The sequence below is a fragment of the Salvelinus alpinus genome, chromosome 17 (genome assembly GCF_045679555.1).
Source record: "Salvelinus alpinus chromosome 17, SLU_Salpinus.1, whole genome shotgun sequence".
Lineage (NCBI taxonomy): Eukaryota > Metazoa > Chordata > Actinopteri > Salmoniformes > Salmonidae > Salvelinus > Salvelinus alpinus.
The window spans coordinates 23,706,325-23,729,226 of NC_092102.1; the positions used below are offsets into that span (position 1 = coordinate 23,706,325).

The 22,902-nt window shown below is 40.6% G+C and overlaps 1 protein-coding gene across 3 annotated transcripts; it reads left to right on the forward strand.

Moving 5' to 3' along the window:
• The first annotated feature begins 1,107 nt into the window (after positions 1 to 1,107).
• On the forward strand, positions 1,108 to 22,558 carry LOC139542559 (specifically androgen-regulated gene protein-like). Of its 3 annotated transcripts, XM_071348139.1 has the most exons (5): positions 1,108 to 2,577; positions 2,781 to 2,897; positions 15,682 to 15,873; positions 19,345 to 19,522; positions 19,676 to 22,558. In XM_071348139.1, exons 3-5 carry the CDS (start codon positions 15,769 to 15,771, stop codon positions 21,256 to 21,258), a joined length of 1,866 nt encoding a protein of 621 aa, XP_071204240.1. In that variant the 5' UTR covers positions 1,108 to 2,577; positions 2,781 to 2,897; positions 15,682 to 15,768; the 3' UTR covers positions 21,259 to 22,558. The 3 variants fall into 3 exon arrangements, with proteins under 3 accessions (XP_071204240.1, XP_071204239.1, XP_071204241.1); XM_071348138.1 differs by lacking the exons at positions 1,108 to 2,577; positions 2,781 to 2,897 and adding an exon at positions 9,527 to 9,705; XM_071348140.1 differs by lacking the exons at positions 1,108 to 2,577; positions 2,781 to 2,897 and adding an exon at positions 9,537 to 9,705 and having other exon boundaries at positions 15,682 to 15,852.
• The last annotated feature ends 344 nt before the right edge of the window (positions 22,559 to 22,902 follow it).

Below are 22,902 nucleotides of genomic sequence, written 5' to 3' on the forward strand. Positions count from 1 at the left end.
ATATATCATAAATTGCTATTGCAAATAGAAGGATTATGTTCAACAACTGACATTTTCAGATATTATTTTGACAAACACACTTTGGTGCTTACAATTCATTCTCTATTGTCATAGATTTGGTGGGCACTGTCATCTGTGATCTTTGTGATATGACTTTCTTTAAGCCCGTACTGATGAAACTGTCACTTAATATTTTTTTCTTAAAGTCTACAAACGCTCTACATGTATTCACTCTGTGATAGGGTTGGATCCTATATGCTACTTTTATTATTGTCCTATAAATGGTTCAGTGCCTATAATTTAGGCTGTGTGTAGAATGGGGCATAAAGGAAATTACATCTACTACTAAATTACTACTAGATTATAGTGATAAGGAAAACAGCATACACATTTGGCCTGTGTATTCATTTTCCTTTAACTAATCATAATTCCATTATGTCAGTGGACATACTGAACCTTGATTGAAGTCACTAGGTCACATGACCAAGGAGCTATTGACATTTTACATTTTGAAAAATTCATGTAAAATCTTGTGAGATGAAAATGGACACACTAAAGGGTGTGCAATGTGTAGGCCCACTGAGTGGACATTCTGAACCTTGATTGAAGTCACATGACCAAGGAGCTATTGAAATTGTAATTTTTTTTTTAAATTCATGTAAAATCATGTGAGATGAAAATGGACACACTAAAGGGTGTGCAGTGTGTAGGCCCACTGAGGGGAAATTCTGAACCTTGTTTGAAGTCACTAGATCACATGACCAAGGAGCTATTGAAATTTTAAATGTAGAAAAATTCATGTAAAAACGTGTGAGATGAAAATGGACAAACTAAAGGGTGTGCAATATAGAAGGGTAGTCAGTGGACATTCTGAACCTTGTTTGAGTCCATTAGGTCATATGACCAATGAGCTATTGAAATTCAACAATGTAAATAAATAATTTAAAATAGTGCAAGATGTAAATCGACCAAAAAAATGTGTGCAATGTGTGTCTATGCCATCAGGTTAGCTAGAACAAGTTTTGAAAGTTTAGGAGTAATGGTTAAAAGCTATTGAAATTTGAAAAATGTGATTTGTCACTATGTTGACGGTCCCTAACTGCTGTTGGTGGCGGTAAGGAAAACTACAGGCGAATATCCGACCTGAAACTGTCTTTACCTCGGTTGTTGCACTTGGTGATCTCTGTTTCATCCTAACATCGTTGGTGCCGACGTGGATAACAATATCTCTATATACTCGCCAGTTTTAGCCTTAGCCAGCACCATCTTCAGGTTAGCCTAAACGTCAGTAGCCCTGCACCTTGGTAAACAGTGTATGATAGCTGGATGATTATTTTTAAGTCTAATACTACGGGTAATGGAGTCGCCAATGGCGTTCAATTTGTCAGAGCTAATGGTGGGAGGCTTCGGCATCCCAGATCCCGTGAAGGGTGGAGGAGAGACCAGAGAGACACTGACTCTGACTCGTTGCTTAATTGGGAGAACCGGTTGAAAGTTTCTGTCGGCTGAATGAGAGACACCGGTTGAGCATTCCCGACAGCGTTTCCTTCCAGAAGCCATGAGAAAGTTGTCCGGCTGCGGGGACTGTGCGAGGGGATTTATACTACTATCTGTACTTATTGGTGGCACAGACGCTGTTTCATCCTTTCCTACACCTAAATTACCCTTGCCTAACGATTGCGTCTGAAGCTGGGCTTGCAGCACGGCTATCCTCGCCATAAGGTGATCGTTCTCCTGTATATTATGAGTACAGCGACTGCAATTAGAAGACTTAATGTTACTACTAGCTTCGGCTGGTGGAGGTCGTGCAGAACCATGTCCAGTTAAAGCGTTCGGGGTGAAAAAGTTGAATGAAAAAAAAGTCGAGCGAGGGAAAAAATAAAATATAAAACGGCAATTAAAAAGTAAAAACCGTAAAGTTGGCAGTGATGGTAAACGTAATAAATGGCTCAATCTACCTCTCTGCTTAATTTGATATAAGCTGGACAGAACATGTTTTTTAAACTTTTTTTTGTCACTATGTTGGTTCTTTGCTTTTAAATTATTACAGGAATATTTGTTCATCAGAGACGTATTGGTTGTGAATTGGTGGACAATGAAAAGCAAGGCCAACTCATGATAAAGGAAGTGTTCAATGGAATTGATGGAGGTGTTCTGAACTTCAACAAACTGCAGTACAATTACCATCCTATGTGGCCAGAACTTGTTATGCCATTATTATACCATGTGTAAAAAGCATCAGGAATACAACCGGAGAAAATCTACAGTTGATCCATTGATACACATTTCCTCCTCAGTGAGTCCTAGAGTAAGATTCATTTAAAAAGAAACACAGATTCTGAAGGGGCCAAGAACACCTGCCTGGCCTGTCTACCACCGCCACATCAACCTCACCCTGCTGAGAGACGGACAGCCTGTGGCAGAGCATGAGCTCAAAGGGGGGCAATTGCTGCCGAATTGAGACTGGACGTACCAGCTGAGAAAGAGTCTGACAATCACTGTCCAGGAGCTGTGAGAGAGACACAACTACACCTGCACTGCCAGTCAGTATGGACAACAAGCTGGATGTCAGTTGGGGTAAGACTAGGAGCCAAGGGATGCTCTGAGATACAGTATCATCAGATTATGTGCTTTTTAACAACCATTATGGTCCACCTCTGTTAGAGGTTACAAATTACAAAGTTGTTCCAATAATAAATATTAGTCATGTAATACTGTCATGTATACATCATTTTTCCAATTTAATGTACTGATAATATTGTGTTTGTATTCATTGACAGATCCTGATACTAGCCCAGATAGCGCCTCCATCATTCCAGTCGTCCTGGTAATGGCAGTCGTGTTAATTCTGATTGGGAGCCTTGTTGTTTTTGGCATGTGGAAGTGGAAACACGCAGGTGAGTTGGGTTAGAAGAAGAGAATGGTGGTTACAGATGCAGAAAGTGTTTGGATGCTGATAACTTCTGTATTTGGAGTGATGGGTTTCATTGGTTGAACTAATGCAATAATTGATTGAATTAGGCTGCCCTCTTCAGGTGGAGAATGGTCTTACATGGACATATCATCCATGGATTGATGAGGCATTGAAAAACTGTATGTTTGAAAGAGATGGGGCAAAAGGAGTGGCTAATACGTCTGGCTGCACATCTGACTTACTGCAAATTAAGAAATTATGTGACTGAACTCAACAAAAATAAGAAAACATTGTATTATGAAGTCAGATCAATGATATAAAGAATTACGGGAAAAAACTTTGGAGTACTTTAAATAAAATTATAGGCAGACAGACAAATTCAACTCCATCTTTCATTGAATCAGATGGCTTATTCATCACAAAACCATTTGATTTTACCAATAATTTTTATGATTACTTCATTGGCAAAGTGGGCAAATTTAGGTAGGAAATGCCAACAACGAACAGTGAGCCATCTTATTCATGCATTAAAAAACAAAGAACAGTGCAGTTTGTTGGCAATTTCTCGCATGGAATAGCCTTCATTTCTCAGAACAAGAATAGACTGACGAGTTTCAGAAGAATGTTCTTTGTTTCTGGCCATTTTGAGCCTGTAATCGAACCCACAAATGCTGATGCTCCAGATACTCAACTAGTCTAAAGAAGGCCAGTTTTATTGCTTCTTTAATCAGAACAACAGTTTTCAGCTGTGCTAACATAATTGCAAAAGGGTTTTCTAATGATCAATTAGCCTTTTAAAATGATAAACTTGGATTAGCTAACACAACGTGCCATTGGAACACAGGAGTGATGGTTGCTCATAATGGGCCTCTGTACGCCTATGTAGATATTCCATAAAAAATCTGCCGTTTCCAGCTACAATAGTCATTTACAACATTAACAATGTCTACACTGTATTTCTGATCATTTTGATGTTATTTTAATGGACAAAAAATGTGCTTTTCTTTCAAAAACAAGGACATTTCTAAGTGACCCCAAACTTTTGAACGGTAGTGTACGTGTCAGAAACCACAGCTAATGAAGTCACTGAAACCCTTAACAAGGAGTTGCAGAAAGTTTTAGATTGGATGGCCAGTAATAAACTGGTCCTGAACATCTCTAAAAGTAAGAGCATTGTATTTGGTGCAAATCATTCCCTAAGCTCTAGACCTCAGCTGAATCTGGTAATGAATGATGTGGCTGTTGAACATGCTGAGGAGACTAAATTACTTGGTGTTACCTTGGATTGTAAATGGTCATGGTCAAAACATATAGATTCAATGGTTGTAAAGATGGGGAGAGGTCCGTCCATAATAAAGAGATTCTCTGCTTTTCTGACACCACTCCAAAAAGCAAGTCCCGCAGGCTCTAGTTTTGTCTTATCCTGATTATTGTCCAATCATGTGGTCAAGTGCTGCAAAGAAAGACCTAGTTAAGCTGCAGCTGGCCCAGAACAGAGAGGCATGTCAAGTTCTTCATTGTAAACAGAGGGCTAATATAAATACTATGCAACTCTTGGCTAAGAGTTGAGGAGAGACTGACTGCATCACTTCTTATTTTTATAAAAAACATTAATGTGTTGAAAATTCTAAATTGTTTGCATAGTCAACTTACACACAGCTCTGACACACACACTTACCCCACCAGACATGCCACCAGGGTTCTTTTCATAGTCCCCAAATCCAGAACAAATTCAAGAAAGCGTACAGTATTATATAGAACCATTTTTGCATGGAACTCCCTTCCATCTCATATTGCACAAATTAACTGCAAACCTGGTTTCAAAAACAGATAAAGCAACACCACACGGTACAAAGCCTCTCCCCTATTTAACCTATATATTTTGTGTGTATGTATTGATGTGTAGGCTGTGTGTGCTGTTTTTAAATGTATGTAGTTCTGTCCTTGAGCTGTTCTTGTCTATTCATGTTTTGTGTGGACCCCAGGAAGAGTAGCTGCTGCTGCTTTCGCAACAGCTAATGGGGATTCTAATAAAAAACGTTTACAGGATGATTATCTTTTGATGTTTAGCATCTTTATCAACAATGTATCATTTGTGGGCAATATGACATGTCCCATTGGTGATCTACCTGTGTCAATGTGTTTTTCTAGGCTTTCCTCCATTTTCTGGACATATATACTCTGTTGCCAAAGATACTGGTACTTTGGCTCTATACCATATCATTATGGCTTGTACTCAATAATTCCTGTCCAATAATACTCCTCATATTGTGTTAACCATTCTCTTCCAGAGACAGAACAGAGCAACTCTTCTTTAGAGACAGAATCAACAGATTCTTGATACTACTGTACTCATAACATCTCTGCTGAAGATGAAAGGAAGTGGATGATGGTCACCTATTTAAAAAAAAAAAAGTAATAATTAATCCTCAAGCAAGCTTTGCACTCCAACAATGTCCAGGGTAACTCACTAATATGGTTAATGGCACAGGGATAGCCTAAACTGTGTAGCTGAATGTTATACAGTATGATTTCATCAACATACACATCTTTTTATTTTTTTTATTTTACCTTTAAAATATATATATACATTTTCATAAGACAAATCAAATACAATGTTAAACAATAAGTCCATCCATTGTATTGCGCCATGAACTTTTAATGATTGCTACAGTCCTCATTTAAGTCTGATATCTGTAACTGTAGCCTGTAGTGTATTGCCAGTCTTGCCGTGTCTGCCTAATATCGAAAAATGACCACAATGGAAATAAGTCCAATGAAAAAGAATCTATAATTGTATTGTGTTCAATTTGATACCTTAAAATGTAAATAATAGTAAATGTACTGGCTGTATAATGTGTTTCTTAAATTGTCAAATAAATCAATCCATGCTTATTCATCTGAAATGGTTCAGAATAATCTATAATTGATGGAGGTGCAAGTTGACAATAAGGCTCAACACCCCCCATCCAATTTGAATCACTGTATTCTCTCGCTGAGTATGTGGCAGAAGGTAGATAGTGTATCACTGACCTAAGTATCCTAAAACCACCAAGGAGGATTAAGCCACCACTAATTTATAGGGATTATGCCTGTGTTATTTTGGTTAATCGTTGACCTGAAAATAGGACAAGAGAAGGACTGTACTACACAACTGCTCATGTCACTCCGAAAGGTTTATCTACTAGTTATATGCCCATAGATAAAAGTAATTACTGAGAATGTGTTGCTCTCCTCTCTCTGACAGAGAGTGTATGGTTAATGATTTCCCATCCCCCTCCCAACAGCATTCCTGCTATTCTCCAAGCCTCTCTGCGTGCGTACGTGTGGAAATACATGATATTCTGGAACAGCAGAGTGCACCATGTGCACACAAGACGTGTGTCAATAACACACCTCAAATAAGTCTCCTTTTATTCATTAATGTATACACAACATATTTTATTGTATATATAATATGTTTTCTGTTCCTATTAGCCTATTTGTTAGTGTGTTTAACATTATTCATGTTGATAAACAAATTATCGGCATTATAGTGTGCAGTAAGTACACTCCATAACTTAGTAGCCTACATGAGGGTGTCTGCTCGTCAAATCAGGTGGTTTCAGAACTAGGAATACAAAGCTCTGAAATCTAAACACAGAGGCACAAGTCGTCACTAGTTAATTAGTGACTGACTGAGCCTAATGTCAACATGGCTAACAATGCAATACCACTATTTCCCAAAGCTTACTCTCTGTTTTCCATATTTTTAGAAAGGACTCTTGCAAAACACTTGACCCATGAACTTATATTTTCACCAAGAGCTTTGTCTTGATACTGTATGCATGTGTTAATACTAAAGGTAAGTGGAAATTCAGTTCCACAATGCCAAGACAAATATTGATTTATGATTTTCCTCAATAACAGGGAACAGGTATGCAAGCTACTGTATTCCTCATACCAGCCTCATTACAGGGGCTTCTATTCTTAGACTGAACAAGGTCATTAACTACCAGTGTTTATACCATGGCATTGTTGAATACACCTTTCTGATTGGCTTGAAGGGCATTCTATAGCGTGCATTATTTCCCTTTATAAACGTGGTGGTTCGAGCCCTGAATGCTGATTGGCTGAAAGCCGTGGTATATCAGACCGCATACCAACAGGTATGACAAAACATTTATTTTTACTGGTCTAATTATGTTGGTAACTACTTTATAATAGCAATAAGGCACCTCGGGGATTTGTGGTATATGGCCAATATACCACGGCTAAGGGCTGTATCCAGGCATTGCGCTTCGTATTTTGAATTCAATTTTCATGATGGCAAGCTAGGATTGATAGTTTGGTTAGCTAAACTAGCAAATCTGTTTGTTTGGTTACCACAGCAACTACTGTAGCTATCTAGTAAACTTGCTAGCTACTTCAGTGGATGTTGAACACATTTCTACCGCAAGTGAACACATTTCTAGCGGGAAAATGTATTAAATTATAACCATGGTATAAAATGGATAATCAACTCTGGTCCCTATGTGTTTTCCAGAAAATAATGCAATTCTGTAGGTCAGTTCTGCTCGGTCATGGAACAATGGAACACACCTCACATGTTGTTCATTATTTTACATAGAACTCATGATAATGCCCGAGAAGCCGGTGTTTGGAGGATATTCTACAAAGGGTTGGTCAAAACAAGCATTGTGATTGGTTGAGGCGCGTTCTAAATCATAAAAAAATAAACATTTGGCACGGGTAAGCCTATGATGAAAACATTTTAGAGTGGCCTTTTATTGTCCCCAGCACAAGATGCACCTGTGTAATGAACATACTGTCTAATCAGCTTCATGATATGCCACATTTTTCAAGTGGATGGATTATTTTAGCAAAGCAGAATTGCTCACTAACAGGGATGTAAACAAATTTGTGCACAACATTTTGTGTGTATGGAACATTTCTGGGAACTTTTATTTCAGCTCATGGAACATGGGATCAACACTTTACATGTTGCATTTATATGGGTCGTGTCTCTGGCAACCTAACCAATAGAATGAACTGACATATTTTCTCAGCCAGTTGAAAGCATGAATCAGCATAATTTTTATGGATATATACAAATAAATGTCAATAGCAAAACAGGTCAAACGACATGAAATACCGCTAGTTTGCTGTCTTACCAGCTTCAGTTTGAAGTGAATGCATTAGCTGTGTAGTTGGCTACCTCCTCTGAACTGTGTCCTGACGAGAGAGCACATTTTAAATGCCAGGCGATCATTAGCTCATTGTTATATATGTATCCAAAACACTGCTAGAGATGCGACCCAGTCGTCTTTTTGTTCTAAATCTATCGACGCGACCCAGTCATTCGTTCTAAATGTTCTGTTGCCATGATGGCTGGCAAAGTTCTTCCCTTGCTTGCTAGCTAGCCAAAGTTGGCTAACACAGTCACGTCAAACAGTGTAGCCAGAATAACAGCAAAGTAGCTGCATTTTCATTTGTTTAAGCTGTCTTCTAGTGATTTTGGGGGGGATACATCCATAACAATGCGCTAATGATGTGCGATTTCGCCTGGCATAGGCCACACTGCTCAGAAGAGATAGCCAACTACTCAGCTAACACAATCACTTCAAACTGAAGCTAGAATGACAGCAAATGAGCTGCATTTTGTGTTTTTCTATTGACATTTCTTAGTATATATCCATAAAAAAATGTGGCTGATTCATGATTTCGACTGGCTGAGAAACTGCCAGCCTGTCTGTCTCCTCCAGTTTCCCAACACTTTCATTACCATACATAGGGACTGCTGGAGATCGAATTTCAATGTTGCAAATGTCGGAGAGGCAGACAGCAAGGTTATTACAATCCTCTGCTGTTGAAAACCAAATGCTAGTCTAAAAGAAATGGGAGATAATGTCTATATTCTTTTCACCGTGTAGATCTAGAATATAAATAGCCTGGCTGAGTTGATGACAGTGGATTGCGCAGTCAAACGGAACAGAGTAAATACGTCATAGATTTAGCCGGTGGTAATTTGTGGATCACCATCCAGGATTGGATCACCATCCAGGATTAGACCCACCCGTTGTATAATTTGACAACAGTCATCATGGAAATATGTGTTATAATGTGTGCAGCGGAAATACTCTATGCAAAGTTATTGATTTTCATTTTTGGAATGACAACCATTGGATTTATGTAATTGCAAATCCATTGCAGTTCATGTATGTTGCATACAGTCCAACGGCTTTGTACTTCACTTAAGATATGTGCAGGTAGCCTAGTGGTTAGAGCGTTGGGCTAGTAGATCGATTCCCCGATAATTTTGCCTAGTTAAATAAAGGTTAAATAAAAATAAATTAAAAAATACAAATAAATGTATCATATGTAATATATCATACCATTAGCCTACATGTCAATGAGGCCTAATAAATTATTTGTGCATAATATTCAAGTATGGATCCAGGTTCACTGAGAGTTAATAAGAAAAGATTTATAACACCCGTATTGCCAGTATTACCCCTGTGTACCCCAGTGTCATTATCCTGCTTGAAACGTGGGCAATTTCTCTGTTATCCCATTGGCTCTACCAAAGACACGGTAGATCAGATATGTGCTGATTGGACACAATGGAATTAGGGGGCGGGAGTCTCACTCACCTGAACTTCAACGAGACTGATTTGACAAGGCAGATAGGATAGTTGCACAGAAAACCGTAATTGTATTTAAATGACTTTGGATAATTTTGAAGATATCACGTTTCTTTGAGTGCAAAGTAACTTTGTGAAAAGGGAATAGTACTATTCTTCTGCTCTCAGGTGCGTTTCTCTTTTTATACTTGCATTGTCCTTTAAGTATTTAGGCTCTACGAAACGTTCAAGTTTTTATGCTTTCACGCATGAATTGACAAGGTTGGAATCCTATGCGATGTGTAGATCATCCATAGTCTATGAGGCTACACTATTCTTGGTAATGGTAATGGTAACAATATTTTACTGAACAGTTAAAAAAAATATATAATTATGACCAACGTTTGACTGTTGGTCCGCTGTGGATGTGTGTTGAATACAGGTTAGCTTTGGACAGAGGCTTAATTTACATGAGTGTCATGCTGTCAGGGGCAAGGTTATTATAGTTTTGTGTTTTTATAGTCGTTTTTACTTCTATTCATTTTAATATTTGTATTTTAAATTCAGTTTAGTTTCAGTTTTCAGATCCACTTTAATAGGTTTTATTTAGTTAAACTTTTATTTAAAAAAATATATATTTATAGTTTTAGTATTAGGGACAGAAAGAACTATATGCCTGGGAGGCTAGGAACCAGTTTTGTAACTCCTTGCCACTGTGGGTCAGTAATGCATAAGGGGATGGGTCAGGTCATAGTGTAGGTTAGGTTTAAAGGTAGACTCAGTGAGCTGACGAGGACGCATGAAGTAAACTGTAGAAGTGGGTCAATTTCCACATCAAGGAGCGTTGAAGCGCAAAGCTAAACTATTCAGCTGTTTTAGTCCCATAGCTAGCTGGGTCATTCCTACAATGCATGTGGTTCCTTGTTTTTTTTGCATTCTTTCAGAAAAAGGACATATATATATATATATATATATATATATATATTGGTTAAGCTGACATTTTTTAGGTGCATTTTCCAACCTCCCAATCCTAACATTTGGAGCCTAAATTAGCCATAGCTCTGTGAGTGAATAAGATTGAGCAGTTGAACAGGATTTTAACTTCTCTATCAAAAGTATTTGGGCATTTTTACATTTGGTAAAATGTCTCTATAATTTAGCCTAACGAGTGGACATTTATGAGTGGGACATGCAGACTAATAACATGACAAATTGATAAAACTGAGTGTTTATATCTAGCTTTGCCCCATTGTTTTCCCACCAAAGAAATTATGACACTTCCTGAATGTGGTGTCATTGTAGGACAGGGTTGTTTTCTTAAATGGAGAATTACAACTAACTAACGAAGGAAAGTGATATCAGGGACAATCTAATATAAAATAATCATAAATACAATTAAAAAACGTATTAATGAGAGAGAATTTAACTAGGACTATAAATATTTTATTATTTTATGGCTTATATTGTTCGTGTGGAAAAAAAACCAGGCTACATCCACTGAAGAAAAGTGTTCAAAATGTATAAAATTCAATTTCAAGATCCATATTTTTGTGTTTTTAAGGTAAAGGACACCTGACCTTATATTTAAAGCCATTTGGAATCCAAATTTTACACTAAATGAGAAGTGATATTTCCTGGGGATAGAAAAGGCAGCGCATTGTAGGAATGACCCAGCTACCATGTTGTAGCAGCGTGAAGCACACCCGTACACATGCGCAGATACTCTGTGTGACTGTCTGAGAGCAAAGTCTTTCATCATGCTCATCTCGATGGTCACCGCCTTTCAAAGTTTGTTGCATTCTGGAGATAAAAATTGTCTGACTTGCTCCAACATGTTGGTTAATGGAGTCAGACAGGTGTACCGTGGGAAGGTTTTCCCATGAGAGATGATTGACACATGATTCAACATCATTATCACTGTTATGTGGTATGGTGGCAAAACCAAAGGGTGTGCTCTAATGTGAGCTATAGGTTAGTAATATGTGTCAATGCATACCTGAGATTTGCCAATTCACAAAACCACTCCCAAAGCCGGCCCAACATTGACATTATAATGGTGCAGGTGCAAACTGACTCAGTACCAAGCTTCACATTCATGCATGTTATCTGTGCAGGTTGGGAGTTGCACAACATGTTGTGAATGTCTGTTTATTTACTGTAAATCATTAACTAGTTCTTGCTCTGCCTGTCCTTCGTGTTACAGGACACGTATTTCCTTTTTTATCGACACAGTAAGATCATTGTCACTCATTGAAATGGAATCCAAGGCAATCACCATCCTGAATCCCACAGCTTTCAACGGTTCATAGTGCATGGAAGGGCAAGCCAGACAGTGGACACCAGTGCTACCCCTTTTCGTTAACAATGCACCTGATAGGCTCTCTCTATTTCCCATTCTGCTTTGTAATTTACCTGAAATGCACAGAGGTACATCATCGTATAGGGCGCCAGCCAGGGCACTTAGTTCAATGACAAACCATAGGAAGTAGGCAAAGTGACATTCCTAGGTGTATTACATCTCTGTGGTGGGTGTAGTGAGTATAGGCTTCTGTCTCTCCCACTACCGCCCTGTAGGTGTGTAGGGAGGTGCTGGGACATTCTCTTTCACTCTGTTGCTCATACCATTATGTCCTCACGGGAGGGGCAGGCAGAATACCTAATTATCAGCCTCTAGACTAACTGGGTGGGAGCCCTGGAATACTGTGTTAACCAACTAGAAAGCCCACTATCTGTTGTTGCCAACACCGTACTGTGTGGCCTATATTGATCCAAATGTTTCTTAAGCTGCCGTTGTTTCATTGGGTGGGGTGATATTCTGTACAGAGTGCCAGGATATATTTGGCAATAGCTTAATATTAGTGTAATTAATATATTCTGTATTAATTGTCCCAACCCAAACCCCAAGGTAATTCAGCAGCATTGTGTGGCCTGTTGACGGATCTTCAGGGTTTTGGTGGAAATAACGCACTGTAGCCTTCAATGGAAATTCACTATCATTACTGTTCCTTTCTGTTTCTGTATGTGTAATCAAATGGTCTCATGATAGAAGTCAATAAAACACACAGTTATATTGCCACTGACTCACCTGAAAGAGTTGAGCAACAGTATAGGCTGTTAGTTCTATGTCTCGGTAAAATGAATGAAAACAATCTGAATAGTAACTGATGGTCAAATGTAATTTGATATTTTATGTTCTAATGAAATTGCTATTAAAAAAACCTTCATGCATTTTATGTCAACACTAGTACATCTACAGTATTTTGACTACTGTAAAGCCTGGATGCCAACAGCTTGTTGGTGGCATGGGGTGTTGGGATTCACACAGTGCAACTTTATAAGGTTTAATAGGAGCTTAGGTACGTCTGTAGCCCGGATAAGAATATTGTGTGGTTAAAGATCTTACACCTCTTTGCTGCAGGTGGAGCTTAAAGTCCACAGCAAGACCATGCCGTATGCCGGACGCTCCTTTGCACTTTAAAGATATACAGCGCATTTGGAAAGTATTCAGACCCCTTGACTTTTTCCACATTTTGTTGTTACAACCTTATTCTAAAATTGATTAAATATATTTTTTCCTCATCAGTCTACACACAATATCGCGTAATGTCAAAGCAAAAACTGTTTTTTAGATAAAAAAAAAAAAAAGTGTTAAAAATAAAAATCTCATATCACATTTACCCTTTACTCAGTGCTTTCTTGAAGCACCTTCGGCAGCGATTGCAACCTCAAGTCATTTTGGGTATGATGCTACAAGCTTGGCGTACCTGTATTTGGGGAGTTTCTCCCATTGTTCTTTGCAGATCCTCTCAAGCTCTGTCAGGTTGGATGGGGAGCGTCGCTGCACAGCTATTTTCAAGTCTCTCCAGAGATGTTCGATCAGGTTCAAGTCCGGGCTCTGGCTGGGCCACTCAAGGAAATTCAGAGACTTGTCCCGAAGCCACTCCTGCCTTGTCTTGGCTGTGTGCTTAGGGTCGTTGTCTTGTTGGAAGGTGGAACTTCGCCCCAGTCTGAGGTCCTGAGTGCTCTGGAGCAGGTTTTCATCAACGATCTCGCTGTACTTTGCTCCGTTCATCTTTCCCTAGATCCTGACTAGTCTCCTAGTCCTTGCCACTGAAAAACATCCCCACAGCATGATGCTGCCACCACCATGCTTCACCGTAGGGATGGTGCCAGGTTTCTTCCAGACGTGACACTTGGCATTCAGGCTAAAGAGTTCAATCCTGGTTTCATCAGACCAGAGAATCTTGTTTCTCGTGGTCTGAGATTCCTTTAGGTGCCTTTTGGCAAACTCCAAGTGGGCTGTCATGTGCCTTTAACTGAGGTGTGACTTCCGTCTGGAACTCTGGAACAGAGGAACTCATGAGCTCTGTCAGAGTGACCATCGGGTTCTTGGTCACCTCCCTGCCCAAGGCCCTTCTCCCCCGATTGCTCAGTTTGGCTCAGGTGCAAAGCTCTAGGAAGTGTCTTGGTAGTTCCATTTAAGAATGAAGGAGGCCACTGTGTTCTTGGGGACCTTCAATGCTGCAGACATTTTTTGGTACCCATCCCCAGATCTGTGCCTCGTCACAGTGCTGTCTCCGAGCTCTACGGACAATTCCTTCGACCTCATGGCTTGGTTTTTGCTCTGGCATGCACTGTCAATTGTGGGACCTTATATATATATATACAGGTGTGTGCCTTTCCAAATCATGCCCAATCAATTGTATTTACCAGAGGTGGACTCCAATCAAGTTGTAGAAACACCTCAAGGATGATCAATGGAAACAGGATGCACTTGAGCTCAATTTCGAGGCCCATAGGAAAGAATATCAATTCTTATGTAAATAAGGTATTTCTGTTTTTTTATTTTTTTATATACATTTGCAAACATTTCTAAAGACCTTTTTTGCGTTGTCATTATGTGGTATTGTGTGTAGATTGATGAGGAACATTTTTTACTTCATTCATTGTAGAATAAGACTGTAATGAAACAAAATGTGGAAAAAGTCAAGGGGTCTGAATACTTTCCGAATGGCTCATTAATAGCCTCTCCTTTTCTCACTGCTTGAGCTTTGGCCAGGGCATTGTCTGTGTATCCCTCTATTGGATAAGGGCACATGGATGCTAAATAGAGAGACAGTATGCATACTATTGTCACTCCTGTACACGGATATACAGTACTGTACTACTTCAGAGATGTCAAATAAAATGTGATTTGTCACATGGTTCGTAAACAACAGGTGTAGATTAACAGTGAAATGCTTACTTACGGACCCTTATCAACAATGCAGAGAGAAAAATAGTAGAAAGATAACACGTGGAATAAATACACAATGAGTAACGATAGCTTGGCTATATACATGGGGTACCAGTACCGAGTCGATGTACAAGGTAATTGAGGTAGATATGTACAAATAGGTAGGGATAAAGTGACTAGGCAATAGGATAGATAATAAGTGGTAGCAGCAGCGTATGTGATGAGTCAAAATAGTTGGTGCAAAGGGGGGTCAATGCAGATGGTCCGGATAGTTATTTGGTTAGCTATTTAGCAGTCTTATGGCTTGATGGTAGAAGCTGTTCAAGGTCCTGTTGGTTCCAGACTTGGTGCATCGGTACCACTTGCTGTGCGGTAGCAGAGAGAACAGTCTATGACTTAGATGACTGAATTTTTTGACAATTTTTACGGCCTTCCTCTGACACAGCCTGGTATAGAGGTCCTGGATGGCAGAGAGCTCAGCCCCAGTGATGTACTGGGTCGTACTTTTTGAGGATCTGAGGGCCCATGCCGAATCTTTTCAGCCTCCTGAAGGGAAGAGGCGTTGTCGTGCCTTCTTCACGACTGTGTTGGTTGTGTTGTGTGTGCGGACCATGATAATTCTTTAGTGATGTGTACACCGAGGAACTTTAGCTCTCGACCCACTCCACTACAGCCCCGTTGATGTGAATGGGGGCGTGCTCCTTTGTCTTGCTCTACCATGATATCACTGATCAAACTTTGTCACTGCTAAAAAAGTCCCGGCTTAAAAGCAATAGTATGAGTATATAACATGTCCTAATCTTTAACCACACGGGCTGTAATAGAGAAATGCCACAATTTACACAAGGGAAGCTCTGTAGAATGGATCATCATGATGATGTAATGATTTTTGCCTCAAGCGTTAAAACTTCTTTATTTTTCCCCCCCAGTTACTTCCCCATCTGGACCCATCTGTGACTTCCAGCCAATTAGCAAAGGCCCCCTGAAGCCCTGGCTCCTCCCGCTGTCCCTGTGCCATGGCGAAGAGTGACACGTGGCCAGGCGGCGTTGCCATGGAATCCTTGATCAATATGGACAGCGCTGGGAGCTATGACAGTGTGGTCAGCATGAACTCTGGCTTTGTGCGTGCAGAAGCTATTTCCTCCTTTACCCTTAACCACTAACCAGCAGAATAGCTGAGACTCTGATTTCACCGGTTTATGTGTTCTTTTGTTTATGTGCTGCACTGCTGCCATTGTGGTAAACATTTTGGAATTGATCTAGCTAGATGCAATATGTCAAAAAATGAAAGAGTGCCTTTCTCGCTCCCGTCTTGGATTTGATTTATTGACTATGAATTGATATGTTTATATACAGTAGTACAACTGTCTCCCAATGCTAAGAGTCAGTGGGCTACTGGGCTTGTTCATGTTGTGGGTGAGAGATTCAGATGTTTGTTCAGAGAGGGGCCTTTGAGAGGTTCCACAGAATGAGAGAGAAATGAGAGGGAGCGACTGCTTTGAGGACCCAGTCTGTTCATTTCAGAGCTGTTCAGTGGCCCCTCACTAAAATCCACTGCAATACATTCCTCTGGCAGTGCAGTATAGGATGAAAGCTTAAAGCTAGCCGGGAGGAGTACTGAGGTCATTTCTAATTCCCTCCCTGCTGTGTGAAAGGTAAACGTAACTTTGATCCGCGCTGTGTCTACAGTCTCACTGGGCTTCAATGTGCTGTTCAGCCTACATTAGCTGAGAGAAACAGAGAGACTGATTATTAAGAACTGAAAACCAAGCCAAAAGAGTTTGAAGACCTTACCTAATTTTATACAAGGATATATTGTTCACAGACATACCTCCCAGCTAGCATATTTGGTTCCTTGGAAGTTGTGGAAACGTATATATTTAGTTTCACATTGGTTGTGGGAACGAAGCCATACATTTCCTGACTGGTAAAACTGAATGTTTTTTTTAAACATTGTGAGAAAAGGTTATAGGTTATTTGGAGGTTTATGAATAACTTCCTTAACTTTCATTGAATGTTTTAATAACACTGCTAACTTAAAAGCGCAGATGGAAATGTATTTCCTTAGTCATGCAAACACATTTATTTTTTATTGTGACACGGTATCAGTGAGATTCAAACCTATAGTCTTCTGTTTTCTATCCATGGAATTAATCCGCTGCGCCACCAGGATGGCGCTAGCATGCAAAAGAAAATTACGCATACAAAGCTGTTCATTTAAGTTTGTTGAAACACACCCCATTTCAAAGGAAATAAGCCCTCATTAAGATCAGGAGCTGCCAATTAGTGGGCATGGCCAACACACCTGAACACACTTAACATGATTGAGGATAGAGTGAGTTTTGTTGATGCTGAGAATGGAATGTACAGTACCAGTCAAAAGTTTGGACACAACTACTCATTTCAGGGTTTTGCTTTATTTTTACTATTACATACATTGTAGAATAATAGTGAAGACATCAAAACTATGAAATAACACATATGGAATCATGTAGTAATCCAAAATATGTTAAACAAGAGATTCTTCAAAGTAGCCACCCTTTGCCTTGATGACAGTTTTGCACACTCTTGGCATTCTCTCAAACAGCTTCATGAGGTAGTCACCGGGAATGTATTTCAATTAACAGGTGTGCCTTGTTAATTTGTGGAATTTCTTAATGCGTTTGAGCCAATCAGTTGTGTTGTGACAAGGTAGGGGTGGTATACAGAAGATAGCCCTGTTTGGTAAAATAACAAGTCAATATTATGGAAAGAACAGCGCAAATAAACAAAGAGAAACGACAGTCCATCATTACTTTAAGACATGAAGGTCAGTCAATCCGGAAAATTTAAAGAAATTTAAAAGTTTTTTTCAATTACAGTCGCAAAAACTATCAAGCGCTATGATGAAACTGGCTCTCATGAGGACCGCCACAGGAAAAGAAGACCCAGAGTTACCTCTGCTGCAGAGGATAAGTTAATTAGAGTTACCAGCCTCAGAAATTGCAGCCCAAATAAATGCTTCACAGAGTTCAAGTAACAGACACATCTCAATATCAACTGTTCAGAGGAGACTGCGTGAATCAGGCCTTCACGGTCGAATTGCTGCAAAGAAACCACTACTAAAGGACACCAATAAGACGAGATCTGCTTGTGCCAAGAAACACAATCAATGGACATTAGACCGGTGGAAATCTGTCCTTTGGTCTGATGAGTCCAAATTTGAGATTTTTGGTTCCAACTGCCATGTCTTTGTGAGACACAGAGTAGGTGAACGGATGATCTCCGCATGTGTGGTTCCCACCGTGAAGCATGGAGGAGGAGGTGTGATGGTGTGGGGGTGCTTTGCTGGTGATACTGTTAGTGATTTATTTAAAATTCAAGGCACACTTAACCAGCATGGCTACCACAGCATTCTGCAGCGAAATGCCATCCCATCTGGTTTGTGCTTAGTGGGACTATCATTTGTTTTTAAACAGGACAATGACCCAACACACCTCCAGGCTGTGTAAGGGCTTTTTGACCAAGAAGGAGAGCGATGAAGTGCTGCATCAGATGACCTGGCCTCCACAATCACCTGACTTCAACCCAATTGAGATGGTTTGGGATGAGTTGGACCGCAGAGTGAAGGAAAAGCAGTGCTCAGCATATGTGGGAACTCTTTCAAGACTGTTGGAAAAGCATTCCAGGTGAAGCTGGTTGAGAGAATGCCAAGCGTGTGCAAAGCTGTCATCAAGGCAAAGGGTGACTACTTTGAAGAATCTCAAATATAGTTGAGAGTTGTTTTAGCTCTTTTGGTTACTACATGATTACATTCATGTTATTTCACAATGTTGATGTCTTCACTATTATTCTACAATGTAGAAAATAGTAAAAATAAATAAAAACCGTTGAATGAATAGGTGTGTCCAAACTTTTGACTGGTACTGTATATGTTTTAAAATAATATTTTTAGAACGTTCTTTGAACATTACTAAAGATTTCTTGTGTTTTTTTTTAATGGAAAGTTTTTTGTTAATGTTCTCGGAACAATTTGAGAACATGAATTTAAATAAATCCATGAGGAAACCTGTAGGAAAAGTTAGTCTGAAGGACTGAAATTCCCACAGAAGAACGTTGGTTCTTAACATTTTCTAAACTCTTTGAGAACATTCCCAACATCAAACCAGTTGGAGAACGTTTCTAGAAAATTACCAAAATGTAACCATATTCTAACATTTAGGAAAAGTTATGTTAAAGTAATGAAATACCAAGAACATGTTTTTTTTTTTGTTAAGTTCCTTAAATGTGCTGAGAATGTTCCAAAGCCAAGCAACTATGCTGCACCATTCCCATAATTTGTGGGAATGTTTTATGCAAAATGACCATAGAACAACCACGCTCCCACCAAGCTCTAAGAAACATATCGTTCTCAGAACATTATGTGCTAGCTGGGCTGGCATACAGTTCTACATACAGTAGTTATGTAATCTTCATTAAAGGGTAGCAATTAATTGCATTGTTATTTTATTCTGAATATGCTCGTACTCTACATTTCTAGTTTGTCTATGTTTACGAGTTTCTTCTTTTTGTTGTCTTTGTGTTTGTGTCCTCTTTGTGTGTGTGTGAGGCAGAGTGATGACAGTCTGGAGTACCTCTCTGTTGAGGAGCGGGCGTGCCTCATGTTTCTAGAGTCCACCATTGAGTCCCTGGAGATGGAGGAGGACAGTGGCCTGTCCAATGATGAACCAGACCCCAGCAGCCTGGTAGCCAAACATGACCACCTCTCTATGGGACAGACTAGACTAGAGGGTGAGTACGACTAAAAATAGTTTCATCAGGATTTTCCCATGCAGGACACAAAAAAATGTGTCCAGGTTTTAGGTCAGGATTGTGCGAGCCAGTTTAGCAACCTGTGAGAATTTGATAGTAAAATAATTCCTGCTGTTTCTGCCTGTCTTCTAGATGTATCAAAACTCCAGCATGACGACTCAGGAAGAGATCGGAAGTCCTATCTGAACTGCCGAGTGCCTACACCACTTCTTCTGGCAAATGGCCTTGCCAGTATCCAGCTCAAAGTCACAGGGGCAACCACCCATCCCAGTGTCCCAACTGCAGCAATTGAGCCCAAAGCCCCATTAGTAGCAACCCAGCCGAGAACCCCAGGGGCAGTCACTGATCTGAAACCCCAAAAGGTAATCACTGAACCCACAGTCCCAGAAGTAGTCACAGACCCTAAAGCTCCAAAGATAGCAACTGTGCCCAAGACCTCAGAGTTGTCTTCTGACATCAAAGCTCCTGGGTTGGCCACTATCACAAAGGTTCCGGTGCTGTCCACTGAATCTAAAACCTCCAAAACAACCCCTTCATTAGCCACATCAGATTTACCCACAGATGATTCTGTGGACAACATGCCTAAAGGAGTCTCTGTAGACAGCAAGCCTGCGAAGTGCAACACTAAGGTTCCGTCTGAGCTGGATCTGAAGCTGATTCCCCCTCCCTCAGACTTCAGGGATGATGAGCTAGAGGAAGAGAGTGATCCTCCAGTGCCTGCAGAACTCAGAGGTCCTCTGACCTACAGTGAGCTGGAGCAACTACGCAGGCAGGTCTCCATGAAGAGAGCTGCACCAGCCTCCCCTGGAGCCCAAGATGCACCACCTTCTAAACCCTGTGTTGATCTGCCTGTCAGTACCCAAGCACTACCCTCCCCCTCAGATGCCCTACCCACCCCCATTCCTGATGCCCTGGAACCAAAGAGCCGGCCTGCTGTGGCCCCTAAGCCCAAGAGGCTTCCCTCCAACATCATCCTGAAGTCTCACAAGTTAGACAGTCACCCAGGCCCCTCGCTCATTGACAGGTCAATGATTGACCCCCAGAAGGTGCGCAGGGAGGCCCTACGGAAGCTTGGGCTCCTGAAGACTGAGGATGGAGACTCAGGCCCTGTTGTTTCATCCAAATCCAGGAAGTCATGGGCACCCCCTCCTTCTCACAGCCTGGTTACCACCCAGACCAAAGCCCCAGCCCAAATCCCTACCCCATGTCCATTCCCAGCCATCACCCTTACCCCAGTTCCTGCCCCAGCCCCAGTTTCAGCGACTACCCCAGCCCCTCCCACTACCTCAGCCCCAGTCCCCATCCCAGCCCAATTCAGTGACAATGCCAAAGCTCTGCCCTCACCTGCTACACTTCCTTCACCACCCAAGCATATTCCCCCTCACATAGGGGTCAAATCAGCGACTCTGGAGCGCTCCGGCAAGGGCCTGAGCAGCTACATGGCCAGTAATGCCTCCCTCAGGGCCAACCAAGGTCCCAAAGTCGCACTGTCCCCTGGCAACCTGCGCAACTCTAGACCCCGCCCCGCCTCCCTAGGAACTGGGAAAGACTTTGTGAATGTTCAGGGTGAGGCCTCCCACCCCCAGCCAGGTCATGGGGAGTCCCAGAACAAGCTGCCCCGCTCCCATGGCATCAGTGTGCTCATCTGCCCCAACAGCAAGAGTGGAGAGGACCGACGGGAGGCCCTGAAGAAGCTAGGACTGCTGGGGGACTGAGGGCATGAAGAGGGGCAATGGAACTGCACCATTACAGAATCCATATGAGGGGTGAGGTCTGAGGAGGATGTTCTTAATATGGATTCCGTACAACTAAGCCATCCTCTAGTCTTTGGTCACTGGGACACTTACATTTATGGGAAGATTATTCTCCCCATAAAAATGCCTTCTTTAAAGCAATATGCAAGGAGCACTATTTGATTGATGGAGAATTACTTGGCTCTACAGACAGCTACAGTATATATTCATAGAGGGCAGTGTCTTTTTGCCTTACTGCACAGAAATGCTGTATGTACCCGAAGACTGCCTTTTAATGAATATCATGATTACAATATACTACTATGAGATACTACACTAACTACAGTATGCAGTACAGTAGGTAAATGAAAGGCTGTTTGTAAACCTCATTTGACATATTCAGTAATTTTCTAAATAAAATATAATAAACTCCATGAGGGATGTTGTGTTATGAAATTGTATGGCATCCTCTTATGAAGACCAATACACAATCTGTTTTCTAAAATGGGGAATACACATGATGTTATTGTTACAGTTAAGGATGTGCCTTTATAAGTTCTCATTTCACGTAACCTTTGACAAGAATACTATTGTTTTAACTTCCTAAAGTTCCTCTAACCTCCCCTCAAAGTTATTGTTTTTTTGGGGGACCATGGCAACCAGTAAAAATGTTTTTGCTGATTTGCAATTTGACTCTGACTCAATTCAATGTGTCAAAATACTTTGTTTGATGTAGTGATTGTCAGTTGTCAAGGAACCAAATTAAAAGGTAGAAAAATTCACTACTACATAGCGTACAGTACGTAGATAGGAGCTTCAGTCAGTCAGTGCCCAGTCAGTGATATGAATCTGAAACATGGTTTTAGGTGTGACGCACATCACAACCCATACTAACTGGTTGCTGAGCACCAGCCACAATGTCCAATATAGGTCTGTCAGTGGTGAGATTATTGAAATACTGTTTTTCTAGTTGAGAGAGCGACTTCCTGATGGTTCCTAAGATTGTATCACCTCTTAAAATTCTACCAGTTTGGGTTCATGTAGTTACTATTCATTGTCTGTCAAAATTCATCACTCTCAAACTGTTAGCGTAGCATTTAGAATTGAAAGAGAAGGGAAAGGGGATGCCTAGTCAGTTGCATAACTGAATGCATTCAACCGAAATGTGTCTTCCGCATTTAACCTAACCCCAGAAGTGGCTCATTAAGTGTTACCCGTGGCAGGACTTCTTAAACCATGTCAATGTTTTGTTTTGTAAATAGAGAATAAACCTTGAAACTATCTTCATATGAACTCTTAAATTCATACAACACTTTTAACATGATGAGTATGGTATAGTGCTTTATAATATAAAATGGTTGGTCCAATGGATTTTGTTGTGAAAACAGAAGGTAAATTGCAGGTTACAGGTAGAATAACACATTGTTGATATGTGCCCTTCGAAGCAGAAGGATGTTATGTTATTTATCTGTCAGCTGCATTGGGCTCTGCCTATATATGACGTTAGGAGCGTCAAAGGCCCTGGTTTGTCATGTCAACACGTACACTGTCAACAAATCGGTGTTACAGCTGCAGTGTCAGTAGTTTCATCTGATGTGACAAAAAACTGGAGGAACCTTTCATTAA